At 41.0% G+C, this 17068-nt stretch overlaps 1 protein-coding gene across 4 annotated transcripts in view; it reads left to right on the top strand.

The window, feature by feature from the left end:
* Nucleotides 1-12211, top strand: part of LOC311244718 (SAFB-like transcription modulator) — a 118158-nt gene extending 105947 nt beyond the window's left edge. For all 4 annotated transcript variants that reach the window (XM_084334387.1, XM_084334386.1, XM_084334385.1 and 1 more), the window contains one exon: nt 11733-12211. In XM_084334387.1, the coding sequence (XP_084190513.1) occupies nt 11733-11844 (112 nt within the window). In that variant the 3' untranslated portion in view covers nt 11845-12211. The remainder of the gene's footprint in view (nt 1-11732) is intronic.
* The last annotated feature ends 4857 nt before the right edge of the window (nt 12212-17068 follow it).

Here is a 17068-nt window from a genome sequence, read left to right as displayed (position 1 = left end):
GCTCGGAGTCATTGTGGACCATCAGAACAGCGTGTAATATGTCTTTACAGTACGTAGCATTGGATCAATAAAAGGATCGAATTTTGGAATGGCGATCAGGAATTGGAATAATCTTTTTGAATACCATCTGATCTCGGGTAAGGAATCTATTTGACCAGTCTTAGGATAATCAGACCTGTTTTCACGGAAATATAAGCTTTTCCCCTATGTGTGATATGGCTGTTTGACTGTAAGAGCGATCAGGAACTAAGAGAATCAATTTTCAGCTCGCGGCACCAGCGTGCATACGTACACATTATACTATCGATAATCTAGCGTTTATTTGAAAACGATTCATACAATTTATGAATAGTTTTCAAATAAATATTTAGTAGGCCGAAAAATGACAACGTTCTAGAATATTCCAGTACAGGGCGTTTATCACGGATTATTTTTATTTTCCGTGAAAACGAGGGCTTTTCAAAATGCTATAAAACGGAAATGAACCGATAAAAAAAACAATCCGCTTCGACAATGTTGACTGGAAAATGAGTCATTGATAAGCGACGGGCAGATTTGACACATAGCCATAATTTAAAACATAGATTAGGCGATATTAACGCTAACATTGAAGTGGTTGCTGGACATTCAAGGGGGTAAAAAGGAAAACACGGCCGGCTCTGAAAGTGTTAACACTTCAATGTTAGCGTTAAAAACGCATAATCTATGTTTTAAATTATGGCTATGTGTCTAATCTGCCCGTCGCTTATCAATGACTTGTTTGCAGTAAACATTGTCGAAACGGATTGTTTTTTATTCTGTTCATATCCTTTTTATAGCATTTCGAAAAGCTATCGTTCTCTCGAAAATTTTCGGAAAATTGAAAGATTCCCCCATAAACGGCATTTATTGGAATATTCTCGAATACACTAGACACGTTGTCATTTGTCGGCCTATTTATGAATCGTTTTCAAATAAACGCTAGATTATCGATAGTATATGTGTACTTATGCGCGCTATAGAGGCGGGCTGAAAAATCTATTATCCATTTCCTCAAGATCACACACACACACACACACATACACACACGGCACATGCTGATATCTGTGAATACAGGTCTGATTATCCTAAAACTGGTAACATAGACTCCTTACCTTAGATCAGATGTTCTCCAAAAAGATTATTCCAATTCCTGATCGCCATTCCAAATATCGATCACGTTTATTGATTGATTATTGGCTGCTGTAAATATATATTCCAGGCTGCTTTCCATCTCGCGATCAGATCCCTCATCATCAGACGGCTCGCCAGCATAATGGAGCCAGTTGGCCACCCCCACAGGGATCTCCCAGTCTAATCGACTGACCTGCAGTTACACAGGGATAGACGATAGGGGGTGGTTTTTTCCCATCTGAGCTCCTAGAGAGTCTGCTGTACCAACGGGAGACTCGGTTGATGAAATATGAATTCAGATCGCTAATAAAAAAATCAAACGACAATACACGTCGTCGGCACTCAAAGTGTTAAGCAATCGGGGGAAAAACTGTTGTGTGTTTCATTATATACATATGTTTCAGTCTTCTCATAAAAAAGAAAATTATTTGATTTTTGGGTATTTTCCTGCCATTGGTCCGCTTTGCATTCACATCTCAAATGAACCGCAGCAGGGTTCACTTGCAAGAGTGAATGAGCTTTCACACCACCCCAAACCAACCGGACTATCCGAGGAAATGAACCAGGGTTTGATTAAAGCTTATTATAGTTTATCACAGTATCATGAGCATGTCTTTGTCAGTGGACACTGGACATGGGTATGGATGGCTCCAGGTGCTGCTGCGTTAAAGTGCACATCTTCAATACCTATCTGTACTATTTAAAAGCACAGTGCAGGACACACTCAAATGTTATCGCACCTCAGAGATGGCAGTGGACATGTATGACAGGACAAAGGCCATATGTAATGGCCTTGGGATTGAGGAACATACTACCAGCCAAAGGAGGAAGCAGAAAAGGATGGACGGCCATGATTACAACAGGTACAATCATCTCCAAAATCTTTCCGGTATCACGCTCAGCCAGACAGGGTTGCCCTCTTAGTCCCGGACTATTCAATCTATCATTAGAGCCTTTAGCACAATATATAAGACAATCCCAATCCATAGAACCAATCGTAATCAAGGGCACACAACATAAAATTAGTTTATATGCGGACGACGTAATATTGTTCATGCAAAACCCCAACACCACATTGCCTCATCTGCTCAAGTTGATTGAGAACTTTGGTGATTTATCGGGATTTAAGATAAATTGGCCGAAGTCAGCTTTCCTTCCACTTAACACCCCTGCAAAAAAAGATATAACCCTCCCAGGAGAGATACCAATGGTAAAACATTTTAGATGCTTGGGAGTGGAAATATTCCCCACCATAAGACAAACGGTGAAGCACAATTACACAAAAATCCAAAACAAAATCAAAGACGACCTTGATAGGTGGGCAAAACTTAAAAACACAGTACAAGCACGGATATCAATAGTTAAGATGGATGTACTACCTAGAATCAACTTCTTCAGTTCAATGCTACCGTTACCCCCTCCAGAGGGTTACTGGAAAAGATTACACTCCTCCACATACAAATTTATTTGGAATAACAAACCACCACGTATAAAAAGATCCACCGCACAGAGAAATAAAGCAGATGGTGGCATGGCATTTCCAGATTTTTTCCAATATTTTAAGGCGTACACATTAAGACCATTGACAACATGGTTTGACCCCCAAGCATTAGTATCCTGGAGAAAATTAGAAGAAAACATAGTAGCCCCACATAGACTGAAGGACATAGCATACACTAAACTACCAATCAAGCACTGTGAACGGAAATTTGGCCCCATAATTACTCATGCGATCCGGATATGGCGTGAAACACAAAAAAAAAATCCTAACCCACATAATTGGCACAATCATTCTCCCTTATTCAATAACAATGCACTCTTAATTGAAAAACGACCTATAAGATTCCCTATATGGGAAGAGCAAGGCATACACTCATTAGGGGATGTTTTTAACAAACAGGGTTTTTGTAGTTATAAAGAAATACGCAAAAAATTTAATCTCACCAAGTCCACATGGCTTTTTTACATACAGTTACAGCTATGTTTGAAGTCTCACAGTGTTCCATTAGACATACCAATTGAACACCACAGATACCACAAATTCTTCTATGAAAGAGAGACATCGAGAGGTTTTGTTTCAGATTTTTATCATCAATTACTAACGTCCTCGTATGAAACCCTCCAACTAGACTCTGCCTGGAGGAGGGATATACCAGACCTGGAAAATGACTTTGATTGGCAAGGAGCCTGGGCAAATGTCCGACTTACATCAAGGAACCCGGACCATCAACAAATCAATCTTAACTATATTCACAGGACATACTTGACTCCTATAAGACTGTGCAGAATGGGTCTTAAACAAGACTCCAAATGCTCCCAATGTACAAATGGGGACGAAGGGACATTTATGCACATGTATTGGGACTGCCCACCAGTTAAGACATTCTGGAAAGATGTGACCCAACAATTATCAAAACTCGTATCTTGGAATATACCTGTACACCCCTCGGTATTACTATTGAATGATGTTTTTGAGTTTGCAGTAAATCCACAGCTAAAGAGATTGGTTTTATCGGGTATCACAGTAGCTAAAAAGCTGATCGCATCACGCTGGTTTCAACCGGAAAAAATTTGCCGGAAAGTTTGGTTTCTTACATATCTCGATGTGATTTATCAAGAAATATCTACAGCAAGAATTCTGGGTCTCAATGAATCCAAAATGTCAATGTGGTTAGAAGTGGTGGAGAGAATAAAAGCTAGCTTATAATGGTAGTGTCTGGTTAGGTGCGAGGGATAATGGAGGTACTACCCAAGGTGGGGTCCGGGAGGGGGGGGGTTCGAGCTGGAGCATATGTGTGTAGGTTTTTAGATAACAGGTATTAGGGGTATATCTTATATAAGACAATTAACTAAAATGTGATTTCATTGGATGTGCTCTGACAATTAATGCTTGTATATCTTATTGTGTGTTGTCATGTTTGTTTATGTGTTTGTTTAAAAAATAATAAAAAAATTAAATACAGAAAAGGATGGACGAGTATGTAGTTGAGTCATCTTGTGGCACAAGCTCAGACCTCCGCTCAGGAGATCAGCTGAGACAGAGACTGTTCTATCCAGTCCTCAACAGAATGCTGCAAGAGCTTGAGAGCAGGTTCTCATGAGTTGGAGAACAACTTATGAGCAGCATACAGGCATGTTATCCAGCCTCAGACCAGTTTCTCTCAGTGGAATTGCTGCAACCCCTCGCCACACATTACAATATCCAACTACTGCCAAAGTGTTTCCTGGACAGGACAGGCAGAGATGCAGTCCCTACTATCCAAAGTGTCTTTTCCCTCCTGGATGATAATAATAATAATGCATTTTATTTATAATGCGCCTTTCAGGACACTAAAAAAAAATCCACAAATCGGTGAATGAGAAAATTATAGGATCAAATGAAAACTACTACTTACTAAAAATGGATGTTTAAAAGTACTAAAAACCAACAAAAAATACCAAACACTAACAAACATTCAGCACAGACAATGGGGATGCTACCATCTTAAAAAGATTTTTTTTTTTTTTTTTAACTAGATCCGTGCCGGCCATTTAACATTGAAAACCCTGTTGAGTGCCAGCATCCACTTCAATGATAGCGTTAAAAACGCATAATCTATGTTTTAAATTATGGCTATGTGTCTAATCTGCCCGTTGCTTATCAATGACTTGTTTGCAGTCAACATTGTCGAAACGGATTGTTTTTTAATCGGTTCATATCCTTTTTATACTGTAGCATTTCGAAAAGCTATCGTTCTCTCGAAAACTTCAGGAAAATAGAAAGATTCCCCCATAAACGGCATTTATTGGAATATTCTCGAATACACTAGACACGTTGTCATTTGTCGGCCTATTTATGAATTATTATTTATTGATTATTGGCTGCTGTAAATATATATTCCACGCTGCTTTCCAACTCACGATCACTTCCCTCATCATCAGACGGCTCGCCAGCACAGTGGAGCCAGTAGGCTCCCCCCACAGGGATCCAGCAGTATAATCGAATGGGCTGCAGTTACACAGAAATAGACGATAGGGGGCGGTATTTTCCCATCTGAGCTCCTAGAGGGTCTGCTGTACCAACGGGAGACTCGGTTGATGAAATATGAATTCAGATCGCTATTAAAAAATTAAAACGACAAATCGCGTCGTCGGCACTCAACGGGGGGCATGATAAGACAACAATACACGTCGCTGGCACTCAAAGTGTTAAAGCTCCGGGGCTAGGAGAAAAACAGGGCTAACAACGCCACTGCCCCGGACCCCGCTAGAGGTTCACTCACCACAGTCTCACTAAATCCTGTGGGTAACATTGCTTAACACCATTGGGATTTCATTACACGTTTTCACTGTGCGTGAGATACAAGATACAAGAGTTTTAATTGTCACGGCATACAGGTATACAGTGAAATGCGGGGGGTCTCGCCCGCAACGATGTGCATAATACAATAGTAATAATAATAAGAGTCCAAACAATAGAGCGACATAGTGCAATAAACAAGTGGTAGTGCAGTACACTGTTAGCTACGGATGAGGCACTGGGTCCTTATGTACACTGCTATACAATGCTATATTATTCAATCTCAAGCTATACTATTCTTAAAGTGACCTTTCCTTCTGTAAAGCGTCCATAAGTGTGAGCGTGTGCAGCATGAGTGTGTGTGTGCTCATGTTAAAGTAGCTGCTAGTGTGTGAGCATGTGTGTTGTGTAGGGGTGGGAATCGCCAGTTTCATCATGATACGATACAATATCGATTCTTTGGACAACGATACGATATTTGCCGATATCACAAAGACTCTCACGATACAATACGATACGATTAGATTCAGGTGCCTGCGATCGATATGAGATGATATCATATGCCCATTTAACACAATCAGTAACATTTAGATCAACAAAAAAAAGTAATGAAAATATCATTTGACATTTGTATTTTTGAGCTCTTCCAGACATTTAAAGGAAAATCAATCTATTGTTTTTAATACAAATAGACCTCCTGTTCACTGTAAAGTGCCACGTTTTTATATATTGAGCTTTAAACTTTAAGCTACATTTTTTGGAACTCAAAACTCACAACCTCCCTCTCCCAAACCGTTCCTACAACAATTTGTTGATGTTGCATGATCATGTATAGGCCTACATTTATTATGTATTATATTGTTTATGTTTAAATAACATTTAAACATCAAACTCCTCTGACCTCATCTGGTCTTTCCAAAGACGCGCGCACACACACACACACAGAAAGGGAGAATGCTATGCTGTAACGTCTACACACACGGAGCTACTGCTGTTGTTCTTGGGCGGATATGAGACTCGCCACAGGATTTTCAAAATAAGAGTATCGATATGAATCGATCTTATTACATCGCATCGATCCGATTCGATTGTTGATAATTACATCGATGTATCGATCTGGATCGATGTATCGTCCCACCCCTAGTGTTGTGTGTGTGCTCATGTGTGCTTGTGCGTGGCGAGTTCAGTGTTCAAGGCTCTGATGGCCTGGGGGAAGAAGCTGAGCCGAAGTCTCTCTGTCCTCGCTACTGGTGTTCGCAGGCGTTGGCATGAACAGGCTGTTGTTGGGGTGGTGAGGGTCTTTCATTATCCTGCAGGCTCTGGATTTGCACCTCTTGTTGTATAGGACCTGCAGGGTTGGTAGTGCAATACCCGTGGTATGCTCGGCTGAGCGCACCACTCTCTGTAGGGCCATGTTCAGGAGCAGGCTGTTGTCCTGGCACCAGCGTTCCAGTACCTCAACCAGCGTTTCCGTTAGCCGGTAATTACCGGTATTTGACCGGCAAAATCTGTTGAAGTCCGACATATTTAATCTCTCCGGTCTTAATGTCCGGTGAAAATAATTCCCTCTAAGCACAATTTGATTATTTGAATTGTATTAAAATAGGCTAAAATTAAATAGCCTATGCGATGAACGAAACAATCATTACATTTGTTTCATCGTTGCTTCTAATAATGACAACGACGTTGTCAGCGAGAGCTTAGTGCTGGGTCTGCGAGTGCATGTGCAGCTGCAGAGCCGGAGCAGCAGCGGCACAGTGCAGTACTCCAATTCAGCCATTGGCAATTCAGCTGTTGGGTGAGGGGCGCTGCTGAGCGGTCCCCAGATAGAGCCAGAAAAGAGCCAGAAAACAGCTGAATCTGCTGCTCTGCATCGACATACTCTCGCAAATAAGTCATTGGGAGGTGGAGAGAGAGAGAGTCGTCACGCAAACCCACGATAATGTTGCCGTCTCTCTCTGCCAAATTTCTCAGTTCTTCGATTGATATAATTAATACAAATGTCCAATATAACGGAATTCGTTAGCTCATAAAAATGTGATTATAACAGACTGCTGTTTATTAATGTCGGGCGACTGCCCACAGACACCTATTTGATTTAAAGTCGGCAGCAGCACGGAGTCTCGGGACTTATTTTATTTGGAATATAATGACTATACGCAAAAGTAGCCTAGTTTTAAGTAAAAATATTATAAATCTACATGCCTTGATGATGTCATTCTTTTGTTTTGTTGTCATTCTTTTGCCTATCAATTGTTTTTAAGCTCAATAAACTCTGACCGGAATTTCTCTCATTTGACCGGTAGATTTAAATCTACCGGACACTGAGGCCGGCAACAATTTTTTCTAACGGAAACCCTGACCTCAACCTCCTCCCGGTAGGCCTTCTCGTCGTTGTCCGAGATCAGCCCCACCACCACTGTGTCGTCCGCAAACTTCACTATGGAGTTGGAGCTGAACTTGGCCACACAGTCGTGTGTGTATAGTGAGTACAGCAGGGGTCTCAGAACACAGCCCTGGGGGGACCCGATGCTCAGGGTGATGGTGTTGGAGGTCTGACCCCTCACCCTGACCGCCTGGGGCCTTTCGCTCAGAAAGTCCAGTATCCAGGCGCTCAGAGCGGAGCTCAGACCCAGCTCGATCAGCTTGTCCACCAGTCTGGTGGGGACTATGGTGTTGAACGCTGAGCTGTAGTCAATGAACAACAGTCTCACATAGCCCCCCTTCTGTCGGTCCAGGTGAGAGAGGGTGCTGTGCAGTACTTGGGAGACCGCATCATCAGTGGACCTGTTTGGCCTGTATGCAAATTGCATAGGGTCCATATCACTGGGGAGGGAGGCACAAATGTGATCCTTGACCAGCCTCTCGAAACATTTCATGGCCACAGAGGTGAGTGCCACCGGTCTGTAGTCATTGAGACCTATTGGGGAGGGTTTCTTTGGTACAGGGATGATGGTAGACATCTTGAAGCAGGCAGGGACCACTGACTCCACCAGGGATCGATTAAATATGGCGGTGAACACAGGGGCTAGCTGGTTAGCACAGGACTTAAGTATGCGTCCTGTTATTCCATCTGGGCCAGCAGCTTTCCTGGTGTTCACCTGCATAAATGCTCTTCTCGCACTGTGTACCGACAACGAGAGAGCGTCCCCGCCCCCCCGCGGTTGCCCCCCCCCCCCTCCACAACAGCCGGTGCGCCAGGGTTTCCGCTAGAAAAAATTGTTGCCGGTCTCCGTGACCTGCAAGATTTCAATCTACCGGACAAATGAGATTAATTCCGGTCATAGTTTATTGAGTGAATGAATGAATGAATGAAAACTTTATTTAACAGATTGCAGAATGGGTACAATACAGTACGGCTCAATACATACAATTGTTAAGGGGATGCAGACCTGAGAAAGACGTTTGTCTTGTTTCCATCAGGGTCCCCCATTTTCAATTCATATAGTGAGCTTTAAAACAATTGATAGGCAGGCTATATAAAGAATGTCATCCTCAAGGCATGTAGATTTATAATATTACTTAAAACTAGGCTACTTTTGCGTATACAGTCATTAATTAATATATTCCAAATAAAATAAGTCCCTCGATACTCCGTGCTGCTGCTGACTTGAAATAAAATAGACCGCGTATGTGGGCAGTCGGTCCGACACTAAACAGCAGTCTGTTATAATCACATTTTTATGAGCTAACGAATTCCGTTATATTGGACATTTGTATTAATTATATCAAGCGAAGAACTGAGAAAGCAGAGAGACGGCAACATTATCGTGGTTTGCGTGACGACTCTCTCCACCTCGCAACGACTTATTTGCAAAGAGTATGGCGCTGCAGAGAAGCTGATTTAGCTGTTATTGGCTCTTTTCTGGGAACCGCACAGCAGCGCCCCCCACCCAACATTGGCTGAAAATGGCTGAATTGGAGTACTGCTGGAATACTGCATTGTGCTGTTGCCTCTCTGGCTCTGCAGCTTCACAAAAGTTCGCACACCCAGCACTAAGCTCTCGCTGACGACGTCGTTGTCATTATTAGAAGCAACGAGGAAACAAATGTAATGATCGTTTCGTTCATCGCATAGGCTATTTAATTTTAGCCTATTTTAATACAATTCAAATAATCAAATTGTGCTTAGACTCAGGGAATTATTTTCACCGGACATTAAGACCGGAGATATTAAATATGTCGGACTTCAACAGATTTTGCCGGTCAAATACCGGTAATTACCGGCTAACGGAAACGCTGCGGCGCGCCAGTTGAGCTAGTGCCGCCACTGTCTACACCAAACCGAGCGTAGAAAGAGTTGAGTTTGTCCGCGAGAGAGGCGTCGTCACTCCCCATTGAGGGGGTGCTGACTTTGTAGTCAGTTATCATCCTCAGTCCCCGCCATAAGCCTCTTGTGTCGTTTTGTGCCATTTGTGTCTCCAATTTGTCAGCATATGTCCGTTTTGCAAGTTTTACAGCCTTGCGCAGAGTATAGACTGTAGCCTTATAATCCTCCATGTTTCCTGGCTCTCTGCCCAGGTTGTAGGCAGTGGTGCGGGATTTCAGAGCTGCTCTGATAGTACTATCCACCCACGGTTTCTGGTTTGGGAAGACCCGCACCTTTTTAGTAGGGACAATACTATCAGCGAGTGTTGTAATGAAGCTCACAACGGTGTCCGCAAACTCGCTGACGTCACTGGCGCTTCCTTGAAACATCCCCCAGTCTACGTCCTCGAGAGCGTCCTGAAGCGTGGCCTCTGATTGGTCGTCAATTTTTTTTTCTCACGTGACGCCATCTTTGTTTGTAAACGGGGTAGAGGAAAATGGCGTCATGATCGGATGTGCTAGTAGCTCCCGCCAATGGCGGAGCCGGTACAGCCTTGTAGCCGGCTCTGAACGGGGTGTTTGTAGAGCTAAATCTATATTTTATATTATTGCTATGTGTCCATTGTCATTGTCAATTGACAGTATAAACCTTCCCTTCAATATGCCATAAATTGTTTCATCAATACGTTCCCGTTTTATAGCGTTGTGAATATGAACTTTATATTGGAATGGTCTGGGGTAAAAGCTAGTTATAGGGTGCTAAGCTAATAACGTTAAATCGATTGGCGTTTCGGCCCTACACAAGCTAGAGTTAAAACTAGGGATGCTCGATATTGGCTTTTTTACCGATACCGATATTCCGATATTGTCCAACTCCAATTTCCGATACCGATACCGATACCGATATCAACCGATACCGATATATGCAGGGTTTCCCCCCCAAAAAACGGAATAATTTCAGGTAACTAATAATTTCACTGGATGCATTCAAAAGGCTTTCTAAATGTAAGCATTATCTGTGCAAAATATGATAATTAAAAAAGTAAAAATGAACATTTTAAACCAACATGCATACTTTTGACAATAAATAAAATAAGAATTGGTTCTTACTTGCTTGCCTGGGTAAATAAAGGTTAAATAAATGTTAAAAAAAAAAAAAAAAAAAAAATTGTTATTGTTTTTTTTTTTTTTTTTACCGATACCGATATTTTCCGATATCACATTTTACTGCCGATATCGGCCGATAATATCGGTCGGCCGATAATATCGGACATCCCTAGTTAAAACTCAAAATGCATATGATCGATATCATGTTCCACCATGAATGCATGAAAGGGGCGGCGGGGGAAGTTGTTTCTTATTATTGGTTACCAATAACGGCATTCGTTATTGCATCATCATACGCTGACCGGGTGGATGGCTATGAGAACAAGGCCCGATCAGGCTGAAATTGACGTCAAATCTTACCTGTGGCCGGTTGGATTCCAAAAAGAATTTCCCAGTTATTTGATCGCCATCTGGTAGATCGATATGTCCATTGGCTGATGCTATATTCCTTCACTGCACACTGAATTTGGCGTCGCAAAAAGTATCCCAGGCGATCTGGTGAAGCCATAGCTTTAGGCTAACAGAAAAGCTAACCCGGAGCGAAAAAAAAGTGACACCCAGTCTGCAACAGGGGAAACTGCATTCTCGAGACAGTGCCAATACCAGGATCTGGCCGGTACTGCACTTTCGGAGTCCCAATATACCTTTTCCAGCCAAAATACAGCTCTGTGACATTGAGTAGGATATTAAAATGGAATAAAAGCAAAAGCGAGTTTACAACGTATATATACACATGGTTGGCCTTCAAAGGATGGCGCCCAATCACGTATATGTACGTGGTTGGCCAGGAATGTGTTAAGGTATTGCCATCATGAAATGCAAATAAACTAAAAGTTTGGTTTTCTCCTCCTACCCCCCCCCCCCCCCCCCCCCCCCCCCCTTTCAGCCATTCGTCATCGGGCATGAATCGAATTGTACAGATCACCAGCAACTCCATGTCCAGTGGGGGCAGCGTTGGAGGATTCAAGCCTTTCAAAGGGGCACCACGGCGATTCTAAATGCCTCGAACAGTCCTTATGGATTTGAATACAGAAACAAAACCTTAATTTCTTTTTTTTTATTGAGTGTTAAACAGTTTTGAATGGCTAATTTGGAGCCATTGATTTGAAAAGCAAAGTGTTTTTATTTTGTATAGATGAGTGTTTACCTCAATGTAGAGTTTCCTGACAGTTCTACTGTGACATTGTTTCGCTTCCCTTTAGGAGGATACTGCACAGCCTTAGTTCTTTGTAACACGTTTTCATGTCACGTTACCTTTTGACTCCTATAACTGAAAGTCTTGTATATGTAAATGAAAATAGTTTAGTGTATACATCAACTTATTTCAGTTGCTCTTCATAATTAAAGTTAATGTCTTGCTACACATTTCTGTGTCATTACTCTTTGTGTGTATATTGTATAGCTCACAGGAGGATGAAAGGGATGATTAACATATTTTGGTTAGTTTTGATTTGATTTTGATTTGTCTCGAGTTTAAAAAACAAAAAGGTAAATAGTCAAAGACTATTTCCATAAGTGTTCGAGAAGGAACAGGGAAACGACTTATCAAGCCCTGCCCCTTCCTTACAATATTTGACATTATAATTTAATAAAAATTAAAATGATATAACGAATAATAAAAAATAAAATAAAAGTACAGTTTTTTTATATATCCAAATGAGAAAAAATAATAGGCAGTCACATTACTGCTCAAGCTCCTCTCTCTTATGTGTCCATAAGTGCTTGTTTATAGCTACCTTTACATTTATTGATATTTTTGCTTAATTTTATATTTGCATCCAGACCATTCCAGAGTGATACCCCACAAACTGCAATGCACATACTTTTAAGAGTTGTAGGTTGCTTTAAAGCTAATGTCCCTCTAAAATGATAAACACTCTCTCTAGCTGTGAACATTTTTTTAATGTTGCTTGGTAATTTGTTTTTTATTGCCAGAAACATAATTTGTGCAGATTTGAATTTGATTAAGTCCATGAATTTTTATGTTTGACTCCTTACAAACAGACTATTTGTGTGATCTAAATATCTACCATGATGTACTATCCGTATGGCTCTTTTTTGCAGTGTGCATATCTTTTGTAAGTTGCTTTTATAAGTATTTCCCCAGATTTCAACACAATATGATAGATATGGTACAATGAGTGTGCAATATAATGTATATAGAGTTTTATGATTCAGGATATATCTAGTCTTGCCCAGTATACCAATACTTCTCGCTAACTTTGAACACAGATATTTTATATGGGGTTTCCAGCAGAGTTTGTAGTCTATTAAGACCTCTAGAAACTTGTTTGTATATACTCTCTAAATTTTTACATTCTCCATTTTCAGTTGAGGATCGGTGATTATTTTACAATTTCCAAATATCATGACGTTGTTTTTTTTCAAATTGAGTGATAACTTATTTGTGTCGAACCAACCTTTTAATTTGTCCATTTCTATGTTTGCCACTTCTAAAAGCTGCTGAAGGTCATCCCCCGAACATAAAATGTTTGTCATCCGCAAAGACAACAAGTTTCAGTATGTCAGATACTTTACATATATCATTTATGTATAAAATGAACAATTTGGGTCCCAATACTGACCCCTGTGGAACACCACAGGTAATGTTTAAGCATTGTGACTTGTGCTGACCCATCAGAATAAATTGCTGCCTGTTACTAATATAGCTTTTCAGCCAGTCTAGAGCAACCCCTCTGACACCAAACCTGTCCATCTTTTTCAGTAAAATCTCATGATCTATTGTATCAAAAGCTTTTTTTTAGGTCAATGAATATTCCTAATACATATTTCTTTCTCTCTATACCGTCTGTTATTTCCTCTACAAGCTCCATTAATGCCATGGAGGTAGATCTAGCTGTTCTAAAACCATACTGGCTGTCCATTAGGAGATTATGTTTTTCAATGAAAGTGTCTAATCTTGCAACATATAGTTTTTCGAGTATCTTTGAGAACTGTGATAGCAGGGATATCTGTCTATAATTTGTAAACAAATGCTTGTCTCCAGCTTTAAATAATGGTATAACCTTTGCAATTTTCATTTTTTGAGGGAATTCTCCCATTTTGAACGACAAATTGATTATATGAGATAGTGGCTCCACAATTCCTTGAATAATATTTTTTACCAGAGACATATCAATGTCATCCCCATCTGTGGAGGTTTTATTCATGCATTTGTTTACCATCTCAATAATGTCCTCTTTCTCCACAGATCCCAGAGATATTGAAGCAGGGTTTCTTTCTCCACAATCTTCCACCGCAAAACTTCCCAGTGTTGACTATTTCATTGGCTAGTTTTGGTCAACAAAAAAGTTGTTAAACCCATCCACTACCTCATCTATAAGAGTAATCTTTCTGTCCTTTTCTGTAAAATAGTCAGGGTAAGCTAGGTTGGTTGGTTTATTTCTAATAATACTATTTAATATGTCCCATATTCCTTTAACATTATTTTTATTTGTATCCAATAATTTGGTATAATAATCCTTCTTGCATTTCCTCATAATACTAATTAGTTTGTTTTTGTATTTTTTATATTTCAACTCTGCTTCTTTTGTTTTGTCTTTAATAAATATCCTATATAAAGTATTCTTTTTTTTGCATGCATTTTGTATACCTTTTGACATCCACAGATTTTCTGCCAAATTGTTCTTATTGCTACACTGTTTCAGTGGGCAGTTTTTTTCATACAGGACTTTAAATTAGTCTAGAAATAACCCATAAGCTTCGTCAACATCTGATTCATCACATATACTCTTCCAGTTGCATTGCAATAACTCATTTCTGAAAGCAGATATTGTTTCGTCAGTTCTTATTCTCTTGTATTTTATTTCCTTTGACTCCCTCTTCCTATAATTACACTCATAAACTGTAAAAACAGGTAAGTGATCGCTAATATCTTCAATTAATAATTCACTTGTCGTATTACTTTCCATATTGTTTGTAAAAATGTTATCGATTAGGGTAGCACACTCGTATGTTATTCTACTAGGTCTTGTAATAGTTGGAAAAAGGCTCATACTGTACATTATTTCCATGAATTCATCCGTTTTTCCATGTTTGTTAGGGTTCAACAGGTCAATGTTAAAGTCCCCACAGACATACTTAACCTTTTGCTTTGACGTGGAAAACAACCTCTCCATATTCACCATGAATGTGTCAATGTTAGATCCTGGTTTTCTATACACGGCTCACAATTACATTTTACATTTTTTCCATAGTTATCTCAACTGTAATACATTCCATCACATCATCAATTGCTATTGACATGTTATCAACCACCTTACATGAGAGCCCTTCATCCACAAACAATGCCACACCTTCCCCTTTGCATTCCCTCTACTGATGCAATGAAAACCGTATCCTTGTAGAACAAAATTGGATCCTCTGTCTTCCTCAATCCATGTTTCTGACACAGCTATGATGTTAAAGGATTTTTTTAAATGTCCTAAATAATCTTTTATTTTCTGAAAATTAGCATACAAACTTCTACTGTTGAAATGAATTATAGATATTCCATGCTCATATGTAACACTTGAATTAAACTGTTGCTCTGTGTAATAGCAGCAGTTTGTGTGGATATTGTCCAGGAGATTATAATCTGGGTCTATCTCATTTTCAAAATCCATGATTGGCACAGTAGCCTACTTGTCTATAGACCTACCCTATGCTGGACATACCTGCTCCTAGTCACTATCAAACCTGTCCAGTTGGTCTATGCTCCTGATGCACATCCCCCTGGTGTTCTCCTGTGCACCCTTTGCAGCGGACAGTCCAAGTTGATTGAATCTTGCCCTGTTTCCTGAGTAACCTTGCCTTCCAAGCTATATCTGCATTTCTCTTGGTGAGGTGATCATTGATATAAACATTAGAACCTATCAGCTTCCTTCCCTACCTAAGCAGATCAACTTTATTTTTCCTATTTGCAAAACGGATGATGATGGCAGGCTTGTTCTTGGGATCCCTAGCTGGCAGTGTGTGACATGCTTCGATACATTCCTTGTCAATCACAATGTCTTTGCTCTGAAGGAACGCCGTTACATGCTCCTCAGTGGTCTCCTCATGTACACCGTTCTCCGATGTGACCCCTCGCAGCCTGAGCGTAGTTCCTTGGTCTGATCGCCAGTCCTGTGATTAAAACATCGTTCATCCTTGAGTACTGCTCCAGATCAGCCACTCGGACCTCCAGCTCATGAGGGGCAGGGAATCGTTCTGAAAGCTGGTGGGTGTACATCATCCCGTAACATCCCAAGTTTTTATGGAGGCAGTCTGTGTTATTTTCTGAATTATCTTTTGTTTGTGGGCCATAATGAATTTATTTTAGTTAGTGAGACAGTAGGATGGTTTTCCAGGTATGGTTTAAAGTTGCAGTAGGCAACTTCAGAGAAATTGGCAAAGAGTGCGTTCACCTGGCCAGCAGAAATGGAGCTCTGCATCACTTTTCAAGCCTGTGCACACGCGACTCCCAGAGGCACCAGCAGCGCAATGGTGGTGTTAGGTTTCCGATGCCAATGTTAGTTTTTAAATCGGGCTGAATCTTAACCAGTCAGATGTTTTTGGCCTGTCAAGTGGTGTTCCTGGAGTCTTGTCGTTAAACAAACACCATCGTCTTCCTCGTCAAAACATGTTTCTACATGTGCACCCCCCTTTTTAAAGGGACCAAATGTAATTGGACAACCTAAGTCTATAAATAAAATGGTCACTTTTAATACTTGGTTGCAAGTCCTTTGCAGTCGATGACAAGTGTGGAACCCATAGACCTCACCAGACGCTGGGCTTCGTCCCTGGTGATGCTCTGCCTCTACTGCAACTGTTTTCACTTCCTGCCTGTTCGTCCCTGGTGATGCTCCGCCTCTACTGCAACCCTTTTCACTTCCTGCCTGTTCGTCCCTGGTGATGCTCCGCCTCTACTGCAACCCTTTTCACTTCCTGCCTGTTCGTCCCTGGTGATGCTCCGCCTCTACTGCAACCCTTTTCACTTCCTGCCTGTTCGTCCCTGGTGATGCTCCGCCTCTACTGCAACTGTTTTCACTTCCTGCCTGTTTGTCCCTGGTGATGCTCCGCCTCTACTGCAACTGTTTTCACTTCCTGCCTGTTTGTCCCTGGTGATGCTCCGCCTATACTGCAACTGTTTTCACTTCCTGCCTGTTCGTCCCTGGTGATGCTCCGCCTCTACTGCAACTGTTTTCACTTCCTGCCTGTTCGTCCCTGGTGATGCTCCGCCTC

This window comes from Notolepis coatsorum (assembly GCF_963971535.1).
Source record: "Notolepis coatsorum genome assembly, chromosome: 1".
NCBI lineage: Eukaryota > Metazoa > Chordata > Actinopteri > Aulopiformes > Paralepididae > Notolepis > Notolepis coatsorum.
Note: the sequence above shows the minus strand (reverse complement) of the source record. Positions and strands in the feature narration are given on the sequence as shown.